The sequence below is a fragment of the Salmo salar genome, chromosome ssa13, assembly GCF_905237065.1.
Source record: "Salmo salar chromosome ssa13, Ssal_v3.1, whole genome shotgun sequence".
NCBI lineage: Eukaryota > Metazoa > Chordata > Actinopteri > Salmoniformes > Salmonidae > Salmo > Salmo salar.
Window position 1 is genome coordinate 56,001,029 of NC_059454.1, and position 22,965 is coordinate 56,023,993.

The 22,965-nt window shown below is 43.2% G+C and overlaps 1 protein-coding gene across 2 annotated transcripts in view; it reads left to right on the plus strand.

Annotated features, from left to right (window-relative positions):
- The window catches only part of LOC106567451 (neuronal vesicle trafficking-associated protein 2), a 38,723-nt gene extending 17,728 nt beyond the window's left edge, over nt 1–20,995 (plus strand). For both annotated transcript variants that reach the window (XM_014136724.2, XM_014136725.2), the window contains exons 4-5: nt 19,171–19,281; nt 19,651–20,995. In XM_014136724.2, the coding sequence (XP_013992199.1) occupies nt 19,171–19,281; nt 19,651–19,842 (303 nt within the window). In that variant the 3' untranslated portion in view covers nt 19,843–20,995. The remainder of the gene's footprint in view (nt 1–19,170; nt 19,282–19,650) is intronic.
- Nucleotides 20,996–22,965: the final 1,970 nt, after the last annotated feature.

Genomic DNA, 22,965 nt, shown 5'->3' on the forward strand with positions numbered 1-22,965 from the left:
GGTACTTTTCTGCATATTCTTCTCTTTTTTCAACGGTAAACCCACCACTGGTGTGTGTGGCCAAAGAGCTCTATTTTCACATCATCTGATCATCTGATCATAGCACTGCCTTGGATTGGAAGCGGTACTATGGTCAGATGACATGAAATTAGAGCTCTTTGGCCACGCACACCAGGTGGTGGGTTTGGCATTGAAAAACAGAAGCACATGCCGAAAAGTGACTCAAACCTACGGTAAAATATTATGGTGGATCTTTAATGTTATGGGGCTATTTTGCTTCCACTCGTCCTGGGGCCCTTGTTAAGGTCAATGGCATCATGAACTTTACCAAGTACCCGGACATTTTAGCCCAAAACCTGGTTGCCTCTGCCAGGAGGCTGACACTTGGCCGCAAGTGGATCTTCCAACAAGACAATAACCGCAAGCACTAATCAAATCTACAAAATGATAATTTGCAATGACCATCTCAGTCTCCAGAGTTGAACCGCATAGAAAACCTGTGGTTTGAATTGAAGCGGGCAGTCCATAAGACCAGATGAAGGATATCGAGGATCTGGAAAGATTCTGTATGGAGGAATGGTCTAAGATCCCTCCCATGTGTTCTCCAACTCATAAAACAATTTAGAAAAAGGCTCAGTGTCGTTATCCTGGCATAGGGAGGGTGCTACAGTATTTAGATTTTTTTACTTGTTAAACAACATCTCTTTCTCTGAGCAATTATATTAGTATAAAATAATATTTTCCATAATTTCTTGGAGCATTCTGTCACGTTATCCTTTGATAGTAGGAAAGGGGTAAAGTGAAGCGCAGAAGACAGGTCCGTTGAACAGACGTTTAATAATCCAAAGAGCAAATGCCGCAATAAGGCAGGAGGACAACTCCAAAATCCAAACTGACGGGGCGCAGCCCGGCAACCCTAATGCCTAACAAGAAACGCGGTGTAACACAATACATGAAAAAATCCTGCCCACCACAAAAACATGGCAAGCAACAATCCCAAACGAAACAGACAAACTAAATACCCCCCACTAATGACAAACAATGAACAGGTGCAGACTAAAACAGACATAACCAAAAGACACCGAAACATGGATCGGTGGCAGCTAGTAGCACCGCCCGACCGGGGAGAGGCGCCACCTTCTGTGGACGTTGTGACACATACATTATAGCTCAGTATTTGTATAATTTTTTTGTATACAGCCTTTTTTGCTCATCTTTATCAAGGGTGCCAATAATTTATAGACCTGACTGTAGGTATCATAATGATCATACAGATTGTACTGTACCGATATCTGATTTGGTTGCATTGAAGATGTACGCGTTGCTGTTTTAGAGCTGTCTCGACAGGCAGATGACATCTCAACAAGAGCGAATCTGTTTGTACTTTGTGGTTGTTCTAGACATTGTTACCTCCACAGGATAATCAACCCGCACGGGACATCCATTCTCTCGTGGCACGTCTCCTGTGCGACACTCCTCCCTTCCCTTCCTCAGCTACTACAGTACCATGCCCAAGTGGGCATTCCCCTGCAGGTTGCCATGTTGCTCACTCCTCTGAAACCATTTCCTAAGAGCATTAGCAGGAAATCTAAGATGATTACATCCAAGAAAGAAAAGACAGTTGTAGTTCCCTCAGTCTTACAAAGATCCATCCATTTTAAGAAGTCTTAGACTCAGAGATACAGTTATCTGGTCGTGAAAATGACAGACAAAGATGATTTTCTTCATGTTATTTATCTTACAATAGAAGAAAACGGCTTATTTTCTATGCCTGGCTCTGTATTGAGCATCAGCTTCAGCATAATAAGAATATGACGCTCAGACAATGGGCCTATATTCCTCAATCAAGGACCTATTGATTTACTTATGACTTATCTTCCCATTGTTCTGTCAGCACCACCTGGCGCTAGAGGAAGAAGAACAGATTCTCTACCTCTCTAGCTTTCTCTCTGCCTCTCACTATCTCTCCCCCCTGGAGCGACTGTAAGAGTTTTCGCTCTAACATATGGCTGGAAAAGTGGTCTTGCTGTGAGGGTGGCATTCTAACAGCATACAGGAAGGAGACTGGAATTACAAGGCTGGGCAAGTGTTAGGAAGGAAAGGGAAGATAAAACTGACACTTATATAGCAAAACCATATGTCTGATGGTGACAGAAATGGTACTGAAGAAACATTGCAGCCATATGCTGCCATTTTCCCCTGCATTCGGAACCTACAATAAATCAAGATTTGAACAGCAACCTATTACACAAAAAGCCACAGAAGTTTCAGTGAACTGCTGAACAACATGTGGGGGAGAGGAGATTAGGGGTGATAGACAGAAGGGAGTGAGAAAATGAAAACAAGCAGTTGTTGTCGGCGGGTTACGGAGTCGTTGAGATGTCCACCCATCCACAGTATGGACATCTGCAGTGGGCTCAGCTCAGGGAGAGTGACACAATCACGTCTGACTCTTTAATCTGTTTGGATTGTCTTTTGTTTCCTCAACGTCCTCCATGGCCGGCTGAAGAACACACCCTCTCTGTACTGTACCACTCTGACTGTATTGTTACTGTAGCACCGTAACACATCCACCCTGCTGCACTCCAGGGATGTTTAGCCAGGGAATAAATCCCACTGCTGCCGGGGGATTATGAGCCTCCGTCTATATGGATTATACTGACGTCAGATTATGACGCCAACAACAACAGCAGTAGAAACATCAACCTTGAGCCTCAGTAGCAGGGCAGAGTAATAAACTAACATCCAGGGAGATAAACAGTACTGGCATAGCAGAGGCGAGCAGATGGTCTAATGTCTCGCCTATGTCTGTCTGCACTAACTAGACTAGAGCTGCAATGTTCGGGGCAAATTTGACCTAATTTGATGACGTCCCTCCCTGACCTCATTGAAGAGTTAAGTGCTAAGGGAATGTTCATGTAGGCCCACAATCGGCATAAGGACAAATACACTTTGGCATTTGCCACTAGCCGGAAAAAGCTTTAGAAAATGAAACCGTGTGTATTGAATCAAAATACAAATCAAAACAAACAGTGTCAAGGCGGTTCAGATACCAGACCCCTGACTATCCCAGTGAAATAATGCCAGCACTTCAAATTGGCCAATTTGATGGCACAGGGTCATCTGTCACTGCACACCAATGTAATCCCCACTACAGTCCAAGCAAGTCCAGGCAAAATAGAGGTCATCCTATTCTCAACTAACCCAGTGCCAGCGTGGAGCACACATCTGCCAATAACCACATGAAAAAATACTACAGTTTACAAAAGAATAATACAGTACTTCCTACAGAATTGTGTTGTATACTGTAGAATAATTAAGTGATAATGCCCGAGAAGCCGGTGTTTGGAGGATATATTGGCACGGGTATTGTTAGGCCCGAGACGAAGTCAACCTTTTTATACAACAGGTTACCAACATATTCAAATAATGATTGACATATTTTCATAAAAAACATTATTTTTATTAATTTATTCATACTTTTCGTCCTTCCACTGGTCGTACGTTATATCGGTTCGGTTGCCAGCGAAGCGACCCAGTCGTTCAGTCTTTTTAATCTGTATCTAGTGACGCGGCCCAGTCTTTCGTTCTAAATGTTCCATTGTCATACTGGCTGGCAACGTTCTTATCCCTGGCTTGTTAGCTAGCCAACTACGGCTAATTTACAGTTACATCAAACATTGCAGCCAGATTAACAGCAAAGTAGCTGCATTTGCGTTTGTTTAAGCTGTTTTCTAGTGACATTTATTTGGATACATCCATAACAATGAGCTAATGATGTGTGATTTCGCCTGGCGCAGAAAATGTGCTCATTTGTCAGGACACTGTTGTTCAGAGGAGCTAGCCAACAACACAGCTAACACAATCACTTCAAACTGAAGCTGGAAAAACTGCAAACTAGCTGCACTTTGTTTCGTTTACCTGTTTTCTATTGATAGTTCTTTGTGTATATCCATAAAAATTATGCCGATTCATGATTTTGACTGGCTGAGAAAAGCTGCTTGCTTATCGGTCTCATCCTGACTCCCGACACATTCATTACTATGGGACAGCTGGAGATCGAATTTCAATATTGAAGCAATGTTGCAAATTTCGGAGAGACATACAGCAAGGTTATACAAATCTCCGCTGTTGAAAACTAAATGTTAGTCTAAAAGAAATGTGAGATAATGTAAAGATGATTTTTTTTTATAGTGGAGATCAAGTTCATAAATTGCCTGGCTGGGCTGATGAGACAGTGGATTGCACAGTCAGATGGAACAGAGTAAATAAGCATTTCAACGTCATAGATTTAGCTGGTGGTAACTTGTGGAATAAACACTGACTGGAATGCGGTTTTAACCCATCAGCATTCAGGATTAGACCCTCCCCTTGTATAGTATACTACACACTCTAGTATCCCTTGATCATGTGTAGTATGTACTATAGAATGTTGTAGAACAGTGATTTTCAACTGGGGGGGTCAAGGATTTGAAGGGGTCGCAAGACTTGTGCAAGAATATATATATAAAAAATATATTTTATTTTGAAAGGATACCGCCGCACCGCTTATTGTTGCTAACTTTACACAACGTTACTGCTACACACAGGCGTGCGTGCGCTGTACTGCTTATTGTTGCTGACTTTGCACGTGCAGAACGTCCGCAGTGATGAAATGGCTAGCTACGTTCAGACTCAGAGGGTTTTCACGCTGCACATACTCACTGGCCAAAACAATAACGTTCTCGCGCCACACATACCCACTTCAAGCGGAGATTGCTGCGTTTCTTTAGGAAAACATGTCACCTCGGGCTGAACATTTCGATTGAGAGGAGTAGCTCACGAAGGTTGCCTACCTGGCGGATTTTTTTAATAATCTGAATTCGCTCAATGTGTCAAAGCAAGGGACGGGGGCACAATCGATTTGAACAGAGGGACAACGTGGATGCCTTCAAGGTGAAGCTTACCGTTTGGGCAAATCATATTTCTAACGGGAGGATTGATTGACATGTTTCCCCAATGCTGATTTCGAGATTGAGAATCTGATCAACAAAGCGCACAGCGACACACTGAAAAAAACTGTTAAACAGCATCTTGTCAAGCTGAAGGGAAAGTTTTGTGAATACTTCCCGGATGAGAACAGGAGAAGACTGGATACAGGACCCCTTACGAGTGGAGATGGGAAGCGTCACGTTGCCAAGCAAGATGATCAGCTGGTGGAGCTGTCATTTGAACGTGGACTGAGCATGCACTTCCCGGAAATGACACTGCCACAGTTCTGGCGCAGCGTAGTGGGAGAGTATGCTGTTCCCGCCTGTCATGCAATCAGAATCATGTTACCGTTTAGCACTACCTATCTCTGAAAGTGGCTTCTCTGCTATGGCCGTGCTGAAAACGAAAAGCAGAAACAAACTGGACAGCCAGCATGACCTCCGAGTTGCCCTGTCAACCATCACCCCAGACATCAACAAACTTAAGACACACCCCCAGTATTCCCACTGATAGGCCACACACACGCAATAACTAAACAGGTACATTAGTTATTGTTCAGTATGTTAATTATTATTGTTAATTAATTCTGACATTCATATTACATTTTATTGAACTGGTTAAAAATGTACACCTTTTCACGGTTGTGAAGCTATTCATATGGTAATTATGATTACGAAATCCTAATGATTGTTATTTTTCTTCCATTTTAAACACTGGTATGTGTTACTGTTCATTAACATTATTGGACTGGTTTCGATGTCATGTTCTGAATCTGATCATTTATTACACCCACTCCTGAACTGGTCGCCTGATTAAATGGCTTATTCTTAAACTGTAACATCTTATGTTTCACCGAGACGTGGCTGAACGAAGATACGGACAATATAGAGCTAGCTGTCACAAGCGTCGAAAGGATTAGACCAAGGTGCAGCGTGTATAGTGCTCATCTTCATTTATTTTAAGAGAACACTTTAAACAAAATAACCAAATGACAAACAGTTCCGTAAGGTACACAGACTATACGGAAAACAACCACCCACAAAACCCAAAGGAAAGCAGGCTGCCTAAGTATGGCTTCCAATCAGAGACAACGAAAGACACCTGCCTCTGATTGGAAACCATACTCGGCCAAACCTGGAAAACGAAACATAGAAAATGAAAACTAGAACACATTCCCCTAGAAACAAACAAACCCCAAAACACACAAAACAACCCCCCTGCCATGCCCTGACCATTCTACTATGGCAAATGACCCTTTTCACTGGTCAGGACGTGACACTAGCAGGATTTTCCATGCACTGGCAGAACAGAGACGCTACCTCTGGTAAGACGAGGGGTTGGGGGTGTGTGTTTATTTGTCAACAGCTGGTGCACAATGTCTAATATTAAAGAAGTCTTGCGGTATTGCTTGCCTGAGGTAGAGTACCTCAGGCAAGCATCTACCAAGAGAGTTCTAATCGGCTCCCGGGCTGCATCGCAGTGCTAGCTGTGCCACCAGAGATTCTGGGTTCGAGCCCAGGCTCTGCCGTAGCCGGCCGCGCCCGGGAGGTCCATGGGGTGACGCACAATTGGCTCAGCATCATCCGGGTTAGGGAGGGTTTGGCCGGCAAGGATATCCTTGTCTCATCGCGCACTAGGGACTCCTGTGGCGGGCCGGGCGCAGTGCACGCTGACCAGGTCGCCAGGTGTACGCTGTTTCCTCCGACACATTGGTGCGGCTGGCTTCCGGGTTGGATGTGCGTTGTGTCAAGAAGCAGTGCGGCTAGGTTGGGTTGTGTTTCAGAGGACGCATGGCTCTCAACCTTCGCCTCTCTTGAGTCCGTAAGGGAGTTGCAGCGATGAGACAAGACTGTAACTACTACCAATTGGATACCACGAAATTGGGGAGAAAAAGGGGTAAAAAAAATAAAAAGAGTTCTCATCTATATTATTCCTAGCTGTCTATTTACCACCACAGAACGAAGCTGGCATTAAGACTTCTCTCAACCAACTCTATTTAAAAAAAAATATATATATATATATATATATATATATATATATATATATTTCACCTTTATTTAACAAGGTAGGCTAGTTGAGAACAAGTTCTCATTTACAACTGCGACCTGTCCAAGATAAAGCAAAGCAGTTCGACACATACAACAACACAGAGTTACACATGGAATAAACAAACATACAGTCAATAATACAGTATGAAAAAAAGTCTATATACAGTGTGTGCAAATGAGGTAAGGTAAGGGAGGTAAGGCAATAATTAGGCCATGGTGGTGAAGTAATTACAATATAGCAATTAAACACTGGAATGGTAGATGTGCAGAAGATAAATGTGCATGTAGAGATACTGGGGTGCAATGGAGCAAGATAAGTAATTACAGTATGGGGATGAGGTAGTTGGATGGGCTATTTATAGATGGGCTATGTACAGGTGCAGTGATCTGTGAGCTGCTCTGACAGCTGGTGCTTAAAGCTAGTGAGGGAGATATGTGTCTCCACCTTCAGTGATTTTTGCAGTTTGTTCCAGTCATTGGCAGCAGAGAACTGGAAGGAAAGGCGGTCAAAGGAGGAATTGGCTTTGGGGGTGACCCGTGAGATATACCTGCTGGAGCGCGTGCTATGAATGGGTGCTGCTATGGTGACCAGTGAGCTGAGATAAGGCGGGGCTTTACCTAGCAAAGACTTGTAGATGACCTGGAGCCAGTGGGTTTGGCGACGAGTATGATACGAGAGCCAGCCAACGAGAGCGTACAAGTCGCAGTGGTGGGTAGTATATGGGGCTTTGGTGACAAAACGGATGGCACTGTGATAGACTGCATCCAATTTGTTGAGTAGAGTGTTGGAGGCTATTTTGTAAATGACATCGTCGAAGTCGAGGATCGGTAGGATGGTCAGTTTTACGAGGGTATGTTTGGCAGTATGAGTGAAGGATGCTTTGTTGTGAAATAGGAAGCCGATTCTAGATTTAATTTTGGATTGGAGATGCTTAATGTGATTCTGGAAGGAGAGTTTACAGTCTAACCAGACACCTAGGTATTTGTAGTTGTCCACATATTCTAAGTCAGAACCGTCCAGAGTAGTGATGCTGGACGGGTGGACAGGTGCAGGCAGCGATCGGTTGAAGAGCATGCATTTAGTTTTACTTGTAGTTGGAGAGCAGTTGGAGGCCACGGAAGGAGAGTTGTATGGCATTGAAGCTTGTCTGGAGGTTAGTTAACACAGTGTCCAAAGAAGGACCAGAGGTATACAGAATGGTGTCGTCAACGTAGAGGTGGATCAGAGAATCACCATCAGCAAGAGCGACATCATTGATGTATACAGAGAAGAGAGTCGGCGTGAGAATTTAACCCTGTGGCACCCCCATAGAGACTGCCAGAGGTCCGGACAACAGGCCCTCCGATTTGACACACTGAACTCTATCAGAGAAGTAGTTGGTGCCTCGCCTGGTTCAATCATTTGAGAAACCAAGACTGTTGAGTCTGCCGATAAGAATGTGGTGATTGACTGAGTCGAAAGCCTTGGCCAGGTCGATGAATACGGCTGCACAGTACTGTCTCTTATTGATGGCGGTTATGATATCTTTTAGGACCTTGAGCGTGGCTGAGGTGCACCCATGACCAGCTCTGAAACCAGATTGCATAGCGGAGAAGGTACGGTGGGATTCGAAATGGTCGGTAATCTGTTTGTTAACTTGGCTTTCGAAGACCTTAGAAAGGCAGGGTAGGATAGATATAGGTCTGTAGCAGTTTGGGTCTAGAGTGTCTCCCCCTTTGAAGAGGGGGATGACCGCGGCTGCTTTCCAATCTTTGGGAATCTCAGACGATACGAAAGACAGGTTGAACAGGCTAGTAATAGGGGTTGCAACAATTTCGGCAGATTATTTTAGAAAGAGAGGGTCCAGATTGTCTAGCCCGGCTGATTTGTAGGGGTCCAAATTTTACAGCTCTTTCAGAACATCAGCTATCTGGATTTGGGTGAAGGAGAAATGGGGGAGGCTTGAGCTAGTTGCTGTGGGGGGTGCAGGGCTGTTGACCGAAGTAGGTGTAGCCAGGTGGAAAGCATGGCCAGCCGTAGAAAAATGCTTATTGAAATTCTCAATTATAGTGGATTTATTGGTGGTGACAGTGTTTCCTAGCCTCAGTGCAGTGGGCAGCTGGGAGGAGGCGCTCTTGTTCTCCATGGACTTTACAGTGTCCCAGAACTTTTTTGAGTTTGTGCTACAGGATGCAAATTTCGGCATGAAAAAGCTAGCCTTAGCTTTCCTAACTGCCTGTGTATATTGGTTCCTAAATCCCCTGAAAGTTGCATATCACGGGGGCTATTCGATGCTAGTGCAGAACGCCACAAGATGTTTTTGTGCTGGTCAAGGGCAGTCAGGTCTGGAGAGAACCAAGGGCTATATCTGTTCCTGATAAAAAAAATTTGAATGGGGCATGCTTATTTAAGATGGTGAGGAAAGCAGTTTTGAAGAATAACCAGGCTTCCTTTACTGATGTGATGAGGTCAATTGTCACGTTCGTCGTAAAGATGGGACCAAGGCGCAGCGGGAATGTGAATACTCATCTTCTTTATTAAGATGAAAAAAACAAAATAAACACTTAATACAAAAACAACGACGAGAAAACAGTCCTGTGAGACAAACAGCTACACATGGAACATTGCCCAACAAACCCCGAAACACATTAAACAAACACCCCCTGCCACGTCCTGACCAAACTACAATAACAAATAACCCCTTTACTGGTCAGGACGTGGCATCAATATCCTTCCAGGATACCCGGGCCAGGTCGATTAGAAAGGCCTGCTCGCTGAAGTGTTTTAGGGAGCGTTTGACAGTGATGAGGGGTGGTCGTTTGACCGCAGACCCATTATGGATGCAGGCAATGAGGCAGTGATTGCTGAGATCTTGGCTGAAAACAGCAGAGGTGTATTTGGAGGGCAAGTTGGTTAGGATGATATCTATGAGGGTGTCCGTGTTTACAGCTTTGGGGTTGTACCTGGTAGGTTCATTGATCATTTGTGTGAGAAGGAGGGCATCAAGCTTAAATTGTAGGATGGCCGGGGTGTTAACTCTTAGGGATAGGGGGCAGTATTTTCACGGCCGGATGAAAAACTTACCCAAATTAAACTGCCTGCTACTCGGGCCCAGGAGGTAGGATATTTATATTATTAGTAGATTTGGATAGAAAACACTCTGAAGTTTCTAAAACTGTTTGAATGATGTCTGTGAGTATAACAGAACTCATATGGCAGGCAAAAACCTGAAATCTAAGGTTGTAGTTTTTTCAAGTGATTTCAAGTGATTGCCAGTATACAGTGACTTAGGGTTAATTTTGCACTTCCTAAAGCTTCCACTAGATGTCAACAGTCTTTAGAACCTTGTTTGAGGTTTCTATGATGAATTTGAAGGGAATAACAGCCCAAGGAAGTAGGTGTCCCATTATAAGGCATGGGTTCAGTCATGCGCAGAGACTTGGGAGCGAGCTGAGTTCATATTCATTCCTAAAGAGAACGGATAGGTCCGGTTGGAATTTTATTGAAGATATATGTTTAAAAAAAACTAAAGATTGACTCTATACATCGTTTGACATGTTTCTACAAACTGTAGTATAACTTTTTTGACTTTTCGTCTGGACTAAGTAAGCACGAGCGTTGTGGATTTGGATAGGGAACCTAACGCGCGAACAAAATGGATGTATTTGGACATAAAGATCAACTTTATCGAACATTTATTGTGGAGCTGGGATTCCTGGGAGTGCATTCTGATGAAAATAATCAAAGGTAAGTGAATATTTATAATGTCATTTCTTAGTTTTATTGACTCCAAGATGGCGGGTTTCTGTTTGCTTGTTGTTGGTGTCTTCTGGGCTGTATACTCAGATTATTGCAAATTGTGCTTTCGCCGTGAACCTTTTTGGAAATCTGACAAAGTGGTTGCATTTAGGAGAAGTGTATCTATAATTCTGTGCATAACACTTGTAAATTGATCAAAGTTTATGATGAGTATTTCTGTAATATGTGTGCTCATTGTGCTCATTCACCGAAAGGTTTGAAGGGAAAACATTTCTGAACATTACATGCCAATGTAAAATGGGGTTTTTGGATATAAATATGAACTTTATCGAGCAAAACATACATGTATTGTGTAACATGAAGTCTTATGAGTGCCATCTGATGAAGATCATCAAAGGTTAGTGCTTAATTGTAGCTGTATTTCTGGTTTTTGTGACGTCTCTCCTTGCTAGGAAAATGGCTGTGTGGCTTTTCTTGTTTAGGTGGTGTCCTAACATAATCTAATGTTTTTCTTTCGCCGTAAAGCCTTTTTGAAATCGGACAATGTGGTTAGATTAAGGAGAATCTTATCTTTAAAATGGTATATAATACTTGTATGTGTGAGAAATTTTAATTATGAGAGTTTTGCTGTTTTGAATTTGGTCGCTCTGATTTTTCACTGGCTGTTGTCAAATCAGCCCGCTAACGGGATTCGCGTGTTAAGGGGTCACTAACAGGTTAAGCATGTCCCAGTTTAGGTCACCTAGCAGCACGAGCTCTGAAGATAGATGGGGGGAAATCAGTTCACATATGGTGTCCAGAGCATAGCTGGGGGCAGAGGGTGGTCTATAGCAAGCGGCAACAGTGAGAGACTTGTTTCTGGAAAGGTGGATTTTTAAAAGTAGAAGCTCAAATTGTTTGGGTACAGACCTGGATAGTAAGACAAAACTCTGCAGGCTATCTCTGCAGTAGATTGCAACCCCGCCCCCTTTGGCAGTTCTGTCTTGTCGGGAAAATGTTATAGTTAGGGATGGAAATTTCAGGGTTTTTGGTGGTCTTCCTAAGCCAGGATTCAGACACGGCTAGGACATCCGGGTTGGCAGAGTGTGCTAAAGCAGTGAATAAAACAAACTTAGGGAGGAGGCTTCTAATGTTAACATGCATGAAACCAAGGCTTTTACGGTTACAGAAGTCAACAAATGAGAGCACCTGGGGAATAGGAGTGGAGCTAGGCACTGCAGGGCCTGGATTAACCTCTACATCACCAGAGGAACAGAGGAGGAGTAGGATAAGAGACGACTAAAGGCTATAAGAGCTGGTCGTCTAGTATGTCCAGAACAGAGAGTAAAAGGAGCAGGTTTCTGGGCACGATAGAATAGATTCATGGCATAATGTACAGACAAAGGTATGGTAGGATGTGAATATAGTGGATGTATGCATAGGCATTGAGTGATGATGAGAGAGATATTGTCTCTAGAAACATAATTTAAACCAGGTGATGTCATCGCATGTGTGGGAGGTGGAACTAAAGGGTTGGCTAAGGTATATTGAGCAGGGCTTAGGCTCTACAGTGAAATAAGACAATAATCACTAACCAGAACAGCAATGGACAAGGCATATTGACATTAAGGAGAGGCATGCGTAGCCGAGTGATCATAAGGGTCCAGTGAGTAGTGAGGCTGGTTGGAGACACGGCGATTCAGACAGCTAGCGAGCCGGGGCTAGCAAGATAGCAGAAGGGCCTCAGAGGGATGTTGTGATGGGAGGAGTCTGTTTATAGCCTCCTCGTGCAGAGCCTCCTTGTGCGTTTACATCGGTAGACCAGCCGTGGTGGATTAGTAGGGTTCCGTGTGGTAAAGGGGACCAGTCCAATTGGCAGAATATGTATAGTGGCCCAAGAAATTGTCTGATGGACCTATTCAGCTAACAGCCAATATGCTCTAGACAGCTAGCGGGCCACGGCTAGCAGGCTAGCAGATGAGCTATCAGGGGACGTCGCGACGGAGGGGCCAGTTGAATAACCCCCTCAGGCAGATTACGTCGGTAGACCAGTCGTGAAGGACCGGCGGGGCTCCGGACCGGCAGTAAAATGGGTCCAGGCCAATTGGCAAAATAGGTATAGTAGCCCAGGAGTGGCTGATGGAAATCTTCACCTAGCCGGGAGATGGGCCTAGCATGGGCTAACTCCAGGCTAGTTGGTGCTTGCTTCGAGACAGAGATGTTAGCCAGGATTAGACACTCGGATTGCAGCTAGCCAGCTACGATGATCCAGGTGAAAAGGTTCAGAGCTTGCGGTGGGAGTCCGGGGATATGGAGAGAAAATAGGTCCGGTATGCTCTGGTTTGAATCGTGTTGTGCAAACTTGCGAGAGTTTTCCGAGCTAAAGGTTAGCTGATGACCGCTAGCAGTGGTTAGCTGACTACTAGCTAGTCAGCTGGCTAGTTTCTGTTGGGGTTCCGATTCAGGAGTAAAGAAAATACTTTAGAAAAAGCAGATCCACACCACATTAGGTGAGGCGGGTTGCAGGAGAGTATTTAGAATTTGAGGTTTAGAAAAAATATAAAAAGATATGCAAAGAAAAAAAGATGTAAAATATATATACATGGGACACGACAAAGACGAGGACAAAGACGTCTGACTGCTACGCCATCTTGTACTGCAACTCTATAAGCAAAGAATAAATTGCTCACCCAGAAGCGGTGCTCTTAGTGGCCGGGGTCTTTAATGCAGGCAAACTTAAGATGACGCGGATGCTACACTACCGGACTGTTTTGCTAGCACAGACTGAAATATGTTCCGGAATTCATCCAATGGCATTGAAGAGTACACCACCTCAGTCATCGGCTTCATCAATAAGTGCATCGACGACGTCGTCCCCACAGTGACTGTACGTACATATCCCAACCAGAAGCCATGGATTACAGGCAACATTCGCATCGTGCTAAAGGCTAGAGCTGCGCTTTCAAGGAGCGGGAGACTTATCCGGACGCTTATAAGAAATCCCGCTATGTCCTCAGACGAACCATCAAACAAGCAAAGCGTCAATACAGGATTTAAGATTGAATTTTACTATACCGGCTCTGACGCTTGTCGGATGTGGAAGGGCTTGCAAACTTTTACGGACTACAAAGAGAAACCCATCCGTGAGCTGCCCAGTGACCCGAGCCTACCAGATGGACTAAATGCCTTTTATGCTCGTTTCGAGGCAAGCAACACTGAAGCATGCATGAGAGCACCAGCTGTTCCGGAAGACTGTGTGATCACACTCTTCGCAGCCGATGTGAGTAAGACCTTTAAACAGGTCAACATTCACAAGGCCGCAGGGCCAGACGGATTACCAGGATGTGTACTCCGAGCATGCGCTGACCAACTGGCAAGTGTCTTCACTGACATTTTCAACCTCTCCCTGTCTGAGTCTGTAATACCAACATGTTTCAAGCAGGTCACCATAGTCCCTGTGCCCAAGAACACTAAGGTAACCTGCCTAACTAATGATTACCGACCCGTAGCACTCACGTCTGTAGCCATGAAATGCTTTGAAAGGCTGGTCATAGCTCACATCAACACCATTATCCCAGAAACCCTAGACCCACTCCAATTTGCATACCGCCCAACAGATCCACAGATGATCCTATCTCTATTGCACTCCACACTGCCCTTTCACACCTGGACAAAAGGAACACCTATGTAAGAATGCTATTTATTGACTACAGCTCAGCGTTCAACACCATAGTGCCCTCAAAGCTCATCACTAACCTAAGGACCCTGGTACTAAACACCTCCCTTTGCAACTGGATCCTGGACTTCCTGAAGTGCCGCCCCCAGGTGGTAAGAGTAGGCAACAACACGTCTGCCACGCTGACCCTTAACACTGGGGCCCCTCAAGGGTGTGTACTTAGTCCCCTCCTGTACTCCTTGTTCATCCATGTCTGCGTGGCAAACCACGACTCCAACACCATCATTAAGTTTGCTGATGACACAACAGTGGTTGGTCTGATCACCGACAACGATGAGACGGCCTATAGCGAGGAGGTCAGAGAACTGGCAGTATAGTGCCAGGACAACATCCTCTCCCTCAGTGTGAGCGAGACTAAGGAGCTGATCGTGGACTACAGGAAAAGGCGGGCCGAACAGGACACCATTCACATTGACGGGGCTGTAGTGGAGCGGGTCGAGAGTTTCAAGTTCCTTGGTGTCCACATCACCAACGAACTGTCATGGTCCAAACATACCAAGACAGTTGTGAAGATGGCACGACAAAACCTTTTCCCCCTCAGGAGACTGAAAAGATTTGGCAATGGTCCCCAGATCCTCAAAATGTTCTACAGCTGCACCATCGAGAGCATCCTGACATGTTGCATCACCGCCTGGTATGGCAACTGCTCGGCATCTGACCATAAGGCGCAACAGAGGGTAGTGCGAACGGCCCAGTACATCACTGGGGCCAAGCTTCCTGCCATCCAGGACCTATATAATAGGCGGTGTCAGAGGAAAGCCCATAAAATTGTCAGAGACTCCAGTCACCCAAGTTATAGACTGTTTTCTCTGCTACTGTACGGCAAGCGGTACCGGAGCACCAAGTCTAGGACCAAGAGGCTTCTCAACAGTTTCTACCCACAAGCTGTAAGACTGCTGAACAATTAATAAAATCGCCACCAGACAATTTACATTGACCCCCCCCTTTTGTACACTGCTGCTACTCGCTGTTTATTATCTATGCGTAGTCACTTCACCCTCACCTACATGTACAAATTATCTCAACTTACCCTCGCCTTATGCCCTTGGGGGAATAACCGTTGCCATCTTGAAGGGTGGTCCAAATGATTAGACAAGCAAGGGAAGTTTGCAACGTAAGGCCCCTCAGCCCTCGTTTTTAGTCGGCTTTGCAAGTGTACAATTATATTCACTCCGGGGCCTGAAACTCCCCATAATTCAAGTTGCGACAACTGTACATCCGCTAAGAAAAGTCTGAGAACTTAAAAACAACATCAATGCAGAAGTCAACATACACATGTAAGTAAAAACAAATGCAAATAAGTTGTGCTACTTATGCACACGACGGCACAAACATGTCCCATAAAAAGTACATGTTTTTGTTTGGTTATCTTTTGGAAATTGTAGAAATAAAACATTTTCCTTCTTCAGATGTTCCAGCTAGGCAGGCTAACATTAGTTAGCTAATTAATTTGCTAGCTATCACACAGTAGGTGTATATTAATAATTATATATTTAATATAAGTAGACATGCAGTCATAATTGACTGAAGCGCATATAAAGCAACCACAAGCGACCGGTGGCTGAAAACACAATCATCGCGGGATGAACGAGTGATGAATTTATGCCCAAGGGTGGTCCATTTAAAAATCGTTCCTTCCTCTCTCGCCCCTTGCCCTGCAAGTGTATACTCGTCAGACGTCATGTTACGTCATCAGAGTGTCCACTTAATTTGAGGGCTGAGGGGATAGGGTGTGTCTTTTAAGTGAGCAGACACTGTCTATTTTTCAAGTGAAGCCTGCCTAAGAAGGCAGGTGCAATGCAACGTTACAAAATATAGCTGCAAAACAACAGTCCATAATACTGGGTCGTGACTCAATTGTCATTGTCAATTTTGGGTCCACAGGCAAAACCAGTTGAGAACCACTGCTCTGGAATACTATAGTAAATACTACAATATTATCCACAAAAAAAACGCTGTAGTAAATCGCACAATAATGTCCACAAAAACACAACAGTCTGCAAAAACACCACATTTCATTTGCACATACCCTGTCCATAATCCCTACCTTGCATATATCCTCCATATACCAATTTGTGCCACCCATAAGTAAGAAGTCAATATGCAAAGTATAGATCAAATATTGTATTCCCTACAGGTTATAGAAAAGAGCTGAACTCTGAACTATCCATTCAGACCACAGTCCTACCTACAGGTTATTGAACATTAATTACTGTAATATATACTAGTTTTATTTTACTACACTATTTATACTATAGTTGACTGTAAATACTACAGTGTACTACAGTGAATACTATAGTAAAGTCCTCAAAAACACTACAGTGAATACTATAGTATTTATACTATAGTATTTTTCCATGTGGGTAGTGTTGTAGGACATTTGATGTAGTGGAAATTGGCCAACGTATCCTCACCTAGAGGAGGAATATATTAGATTGTGTGATTCAGACTTCCCTGTTCAATAGTAGGGTTCCATTCCCTCAATATACTGTAGTGTTCTGACTAGAAGGACACAGTGACAAAGCCAACCATTGTATTGGCGATACCTGACGAGGGAGACAAACAACCGTAAATTCCGGACTATAAACCGCAACTTTTTTTCCCAGGCTTTGAACCTCGCGGCTTAAACAATGACGCGGCTAATATATGGATTTTTCCCGCTTTCAATTTTTTTTTCTCGAGAAAAACACATTCTGTGACGTGCTCAGTTTTTTGGCGGCATGAAGCTTTCATTAGACCAATGAAATTGCCGAACGGGTTACGGTCAAACAACTTTTTTGTTTACTGTTTAGATTAAATCGAGCGCTCTCAAACTTCCCATCATTCTGATTACGGTAGTCATTTTGTCACCCTCATCATGGCAAAGACACGGAGAAATGCATATGATGCAGCTTTCAAGTTGAAGGCGATTGATCTGGCTGTTGGAAAAGGAAATAGAGCTGCTGCACGGGAGCTTGGTCTTAATGAGTCGATGATAAGACGTTGGAAACAGCAGCGTGAGGAATTGACTCAGTGCAAAAAGACAACTAAAGCTTACTGCAAATTTTAAAATTTTTGTTACAAGCCGTGTTTCGTTAAAGCCTATTTATTTTTGTTACAAGCTGTGTTTCGTTAAAGCCTGTGTAAAGTTCATTTGTTTCAATGTACCGGTAGGCACCTGCGGCTTATAGACATGTGCGGCTTATTTATGTTCAAAAAAAAAATATACAAAAAAAATTCAGTGGGTGCGGCTTATATTCAGGTGCGCTTAATAGTTCGGAAATTACGGTAAATCGAAATGGATGCTAGCTATGAGATGAGTCTTATACAGGCTTAACATGGACATATAGATAGATAAAGAAAATTCAGTGTCTATGCATGTCAAATTAGTGTCATGGCATTAAACCAAATCCTGTGAGGTTTAGGGTTCATTGAGTTTATGAATAATGTAAAAAGTTCATAATTAATATTAATAGACCACATGCTTCTGTCAATATTACCAATACTCTTCAAATCTAGGTTAAAAGCTGTCAATTGAATGCTTAAACGCTCCCGTACTGGAATAATGTGTTTATATGTCATATGGATAACTGCCAAAGAATTGCTGTTAAAGCCCCAATACCCTTTAAGCAGCCATTTCACATGTTTAGGGTGTGTTATAAGCAAACGTAATTTAATGAACATTCTGACAGAACCAAACATGTGTCCTCACATTAACACCCAAGTCAATAGTCATTTAGCCTCTGTGCTCCCCTTTTTACAAATCAGCTAGCTACATGTAAATCCCCTAGCCTCGCGTCCTGCCGAGATGGCGTGATGGGTGATATGGAGGGAGGCCATTGGAAACAGGGAAATGGTTTTATGGTGCATTATGATTAATTGTGGAAGTGAGGATGAAAATAGCCCTTCAGTCACTTGATTTGACACTGTAGTAAACCAGAGTTTTACTGTACTACCACCACATTTATATTATGGTAGAGCGTTGCCGTGTGTACACGTTCTTTCACTCCTCTCTAAAGTAATCAGATTGCAAAACCATTCTAACATCTCTCAGCTATCATTTTACATACATTTGCATAATGTTAATTAACCAATCATAGATTCAGGAGGAACAGAGAGAAAATCAGTCCTGTTATATGTTAATCTCCCACTATAAAATCATCTTGTCTACCAGGGAAATACACATTTGAAGCACCAAATTTCTACATCAAGTAGTTATACAGATGTACTTATTTGCATCACTCTATTGAAAGTAATGTATTCTGACATATTGGATTGTCTTTTTTAGGAATGTGGTTACGGAGCTATTTTCTTCCAGCGTCTGTCTGCCTCAACTGCATTTTGTGACCAATTTGGCTGCTGGGTTGTGAAAAATGTAATTAGTGAAGGTGTTTATTGAATCTGTTTGTCTCCACTGGGCTAAATATGGCAGGCAATGAACATGTTCTACCTCTACTCAGATGGCATTTCTGGAGACAAATGATGATGAGTTATCTCTTGCATATTGACTTGTTTTCTCTCACCTTGTCACCAGACAAATGATGGTAGTAGTTGTTTGCGTGCTCTTTTGAACATATACCGATATTATAGTGTCAAACTCCATCGAATCTATTAAATAACAGAACCTTGGTTTAAGATGTTTTAGATCTCCGCTTTGACAGGAAACCTGACTTCGCCGGCAGCTATTAAATTGAACGGTGTGTATCTCTCATTCGCAGGTCACTATCCTCATAGTCCTGGCCTTGGCCTTCCTGGCCTGCATAGTGTTCCTGGTGGTGTACAAGGCGTTTACCTACGACCACAGCTGCCCAGACGGATTCATATACAAGGTGAGTGGGCCCTGGAGGGTCTTAGTGTGTGTCACAAATGGCACCCTATTCCCTATATAGTGTATTCCTTTTGACTAGAGCCATATATGCCCTGGTCAAAAGTAGTGCACTACATAAGGAATAGGGTGCTATTTGGGACAGAGCGTTACAACTACACTGGTTAATTGTCTGTACAGAGTCACCTTTAGAGGTTTTTGCTGTGGACTACAGGCATGTTAGCTGAAGTAAATCTCATTTAGACACAGCCACTGCACTCTCCAGAGGAAAAAAACAACAACTCTTTACCAGAAAAAGCCCTTAGTGCTGTGCAACAGTGTGTAAATGAGGAGAGTATGATATTGAACCCTCCCCACTCTCTCCCCCCTGCAGCATAAGCGGTGCATCCCTGCCTCTCTGGAGGCCTACTACACTGCTCAGGATGCCAACTCCCGAGGGCGCTTCTATACGGTGATCAGCCACTACAGTATGGCCAAGCAGACCACCTCTCGCTCCGTCTCTCCCTGGCTCCCTGCTGGCGCTGCCCCGCACGATGCCAAGCCGCCCAACACAGACGGGCACTGAGTCTGCCTGCCCAACCCTCCCACCAACCCCACCTCGTCTGCCCGTCTCCATTCCAAGCTTTTAACAGGGAGTGTCTGTCTCCCCAGTGTCTTGCTTGGCTCAGAGTACTCTCACACCCGCCTTCCTGCCCGTATCCGAATCTCCCTTCTCTCCCGGCTGTCTCTGTTCTCTTTTCATGTCTCATCCCTCTATGTATTTATTATTTATCATCACAATTTTTTTTAACTTGTTATTGCTGTTTTGTATTTGATATCAAACAACTGTTTGTACAAAGGCACGAGTCAATGTTGAAATCCACTCAGAGTCAGTTTTTCTGAGCTGCTACTAACAGAGTCAAACTTAATTTTTCAGATGTGTGCGCCTGTTATCTGCTTGGCCTCCTGTAGTGTCATGACTGTGTGTAGTGGAAGGCATGTAATGATAAACACTAGGAACATGTTTCTGATTCAAGTCCAGGCTTATCTGTCACTCTGTGCATAATCATACTGGAATACATTCTTATAAAAAAGGTTTTCCCAAGTGAGTATCGATTTGTACGTCTATGGAAGTTGAACATAAACACAGTATACAAAACAGTATACAATAGATTTCCTGAATTATCTGAGCAAAGCTAGCTAAGTATTCTCTATCATGACGGTTTGATAACTGAACACTTTTCAAGGTACTGTACTGTATGTCATAGTTCCGTCATTGAGGCAAGCTGTATAAAGCCCAATGCATTCATGCTAGTTTCTGTGTGTGCATTGTTGTAGCTAGGTTTCATGACGTTTTAAAAAATAATTCAACGGGGGGGGGGGGGGGAATGGCCTTATTGCCAGTTATGTTTCGCTTTAGAAAAACAGTCCAGATACTGTACACAACATGAATATGTGGGCCTAGCTAGGGATAAATACCCAAGACGTGGAGATGATGGGGAACAGTGTGCGTATCACTGTCTTTGCTAAAACTCTTGGTTCTGCAATGTTTTAGATACATTTTTAGATAAGCTTCTCTGTGTGGTTTAGTTCCGTTACCATTTTTTTTTTATGTTGTCAAAAAACGCTTTTTGAACTATTGTGATTTTGGTAGATGATATGTAGCAAAGCCTGGAGTAGTTTCTCAGTGTGCATCCCATAGGTTTGAAATGGAAAAATAAAGCAAGCTGTGACCTGTACAGAAAGTATTTGTCCTGTTGTTTTCAAAGTTCCCGGACTTCAAATCTCTTCATTATCCTCGGCCACATCTGTACAGTAGTGGTTGGATTCAATCTGTAGCGCCGAAGATCAGCGTTGTAGCGTGATTCAATTGAAGTCAATGTTTCACTTTTTTTTTTCTCAATCTACACACAAATACCTCATAATGAAAGCAAAAACAGGTTTTTATATATTTTTGCAAATATATAAAAAAACTAAAAACTGAAATATCACATTTACAGTGAATCGGAAAGTATTCAGACCCCTTGACTTTTTCCACCTTTTGTTACGTTACAGCCGTATTCTAAAATAGATGAAATTGTTTTTCTTTCTTCAACCTACACACAATACCCCATAATGACAAAGCAAAAACAGGTTTTTAGAAATGTTTTCAACAAAAAAAACTGAAATATCACATTTAAATAAGTATTCAGACCCTTTGCTATGAGAGCTAAGGGGCATCCTGTTTCCATTGATCATCCTGGAGATGTTTCTACAACTTGATTGGAGTCCACCTGTGGTAAATTCAATTGATTGGACATGATTTGGATAAGCACATACCTGTCTATATAAGGTCCCACAGTTGACAGTGCATGTCAGAGCAAAAACCAAGCCATGAGGTCGAAGGAATAGTCCATAGAACTCAGAGACAGGATTGTGGCGAGCCATAGATCTGGGGAAGGGTACCAAAAAAGGTCCCCAAGAACACAGTGGCCTCCATCAAGTTTGGAACCACCAAGACTCTTCCAAGAACTGGCCTCCCGACCAAACTGAGAAATCGGGGGGAGAAGGGCCTTGGTCAGGGAGGTGACCAAGAACCCTATGGTCACGATGAGCTTTTTTAATCATAGCCCAAAAGTGGTTTATTAAATTCTTCCAACTTTTCATGACTTTGTCAATCAACTTGCTCTTAATAAATCAGAATAATTGTGTTTTGTTTCTGTATCGATATGGACTTCAGTTCTTTAACCCATGGTAATGTTGGAAGATTAGTGTACATATATAAGTGTACAATTATAATAGGGAGAATAGGGTGTCAATTGCCTGCACTAACCATCGAACTGTGTGATGACACAGCCCAGTATTGCACCATGTGTCGTGTTTAAACTGTTACGGCTTGGTCTGCGCTCCACTCCATAACAATTTAATTAGCCTACATGTCTTTTTTAAATATTATCAACTGTTACTAATGATCCTCGGCAACAACCACATGGCCGTGACGGTGTTTAAAGAGGAAGCAAATTAAGCTAAACAAAACAATGGAATTAAATGGAATGATCATGTAGGCTATAGCAACTGAAAGTAACTAACAGTAAATTGGCATTTGAATCTGTGCTGTTATTAGGCCTACTGACAGTCGATACTGACAGTGGTTAATATTTAACATGTTAGAAATAGGATACAGAGAAAGTTGGGTAGCCTATAATTAAGACATTAAGGGAGTGCCCATTCCAAGGCCTTTGATATGTTAATATGTTTCAGTTTGCTGCCATATGTCTGGTTTCTCATCTGTCTCCAGCGATTATAAGGTTAAATATATCTAAAACAAATGTCATTTATATTTACAATTCCCTCATCCAAACGGATTATTCATTTACGTAGCTCGTATCAATAGCTTTCATCAAGTTGTAAATTACAGTGCATGAAGAATGGTGTTATTTATATCTGAAAAAATAAAGTAGATGCTTTTTCCACTTGGAACCGATAGGTTCTCTAGACCAGGGTTTCCCAAACTCGGTCCTGGGGCCCCACTCTGGGTCCACATTTTGGTGTTTGCCCTAACACCACACAGCTGATTCAAATAACCAACACATCATCAAGCTTTGATTATTTGAATCAGCTGTGTAGTGCTAGGGCAAAAACCACAACGTGCACCCAGGAGGCACCCCAGGACCGAGTTTGGGAAACCGTGCGCTAGACCTTCTTCATAGTTTCCTCCCGCGTAAAGGCG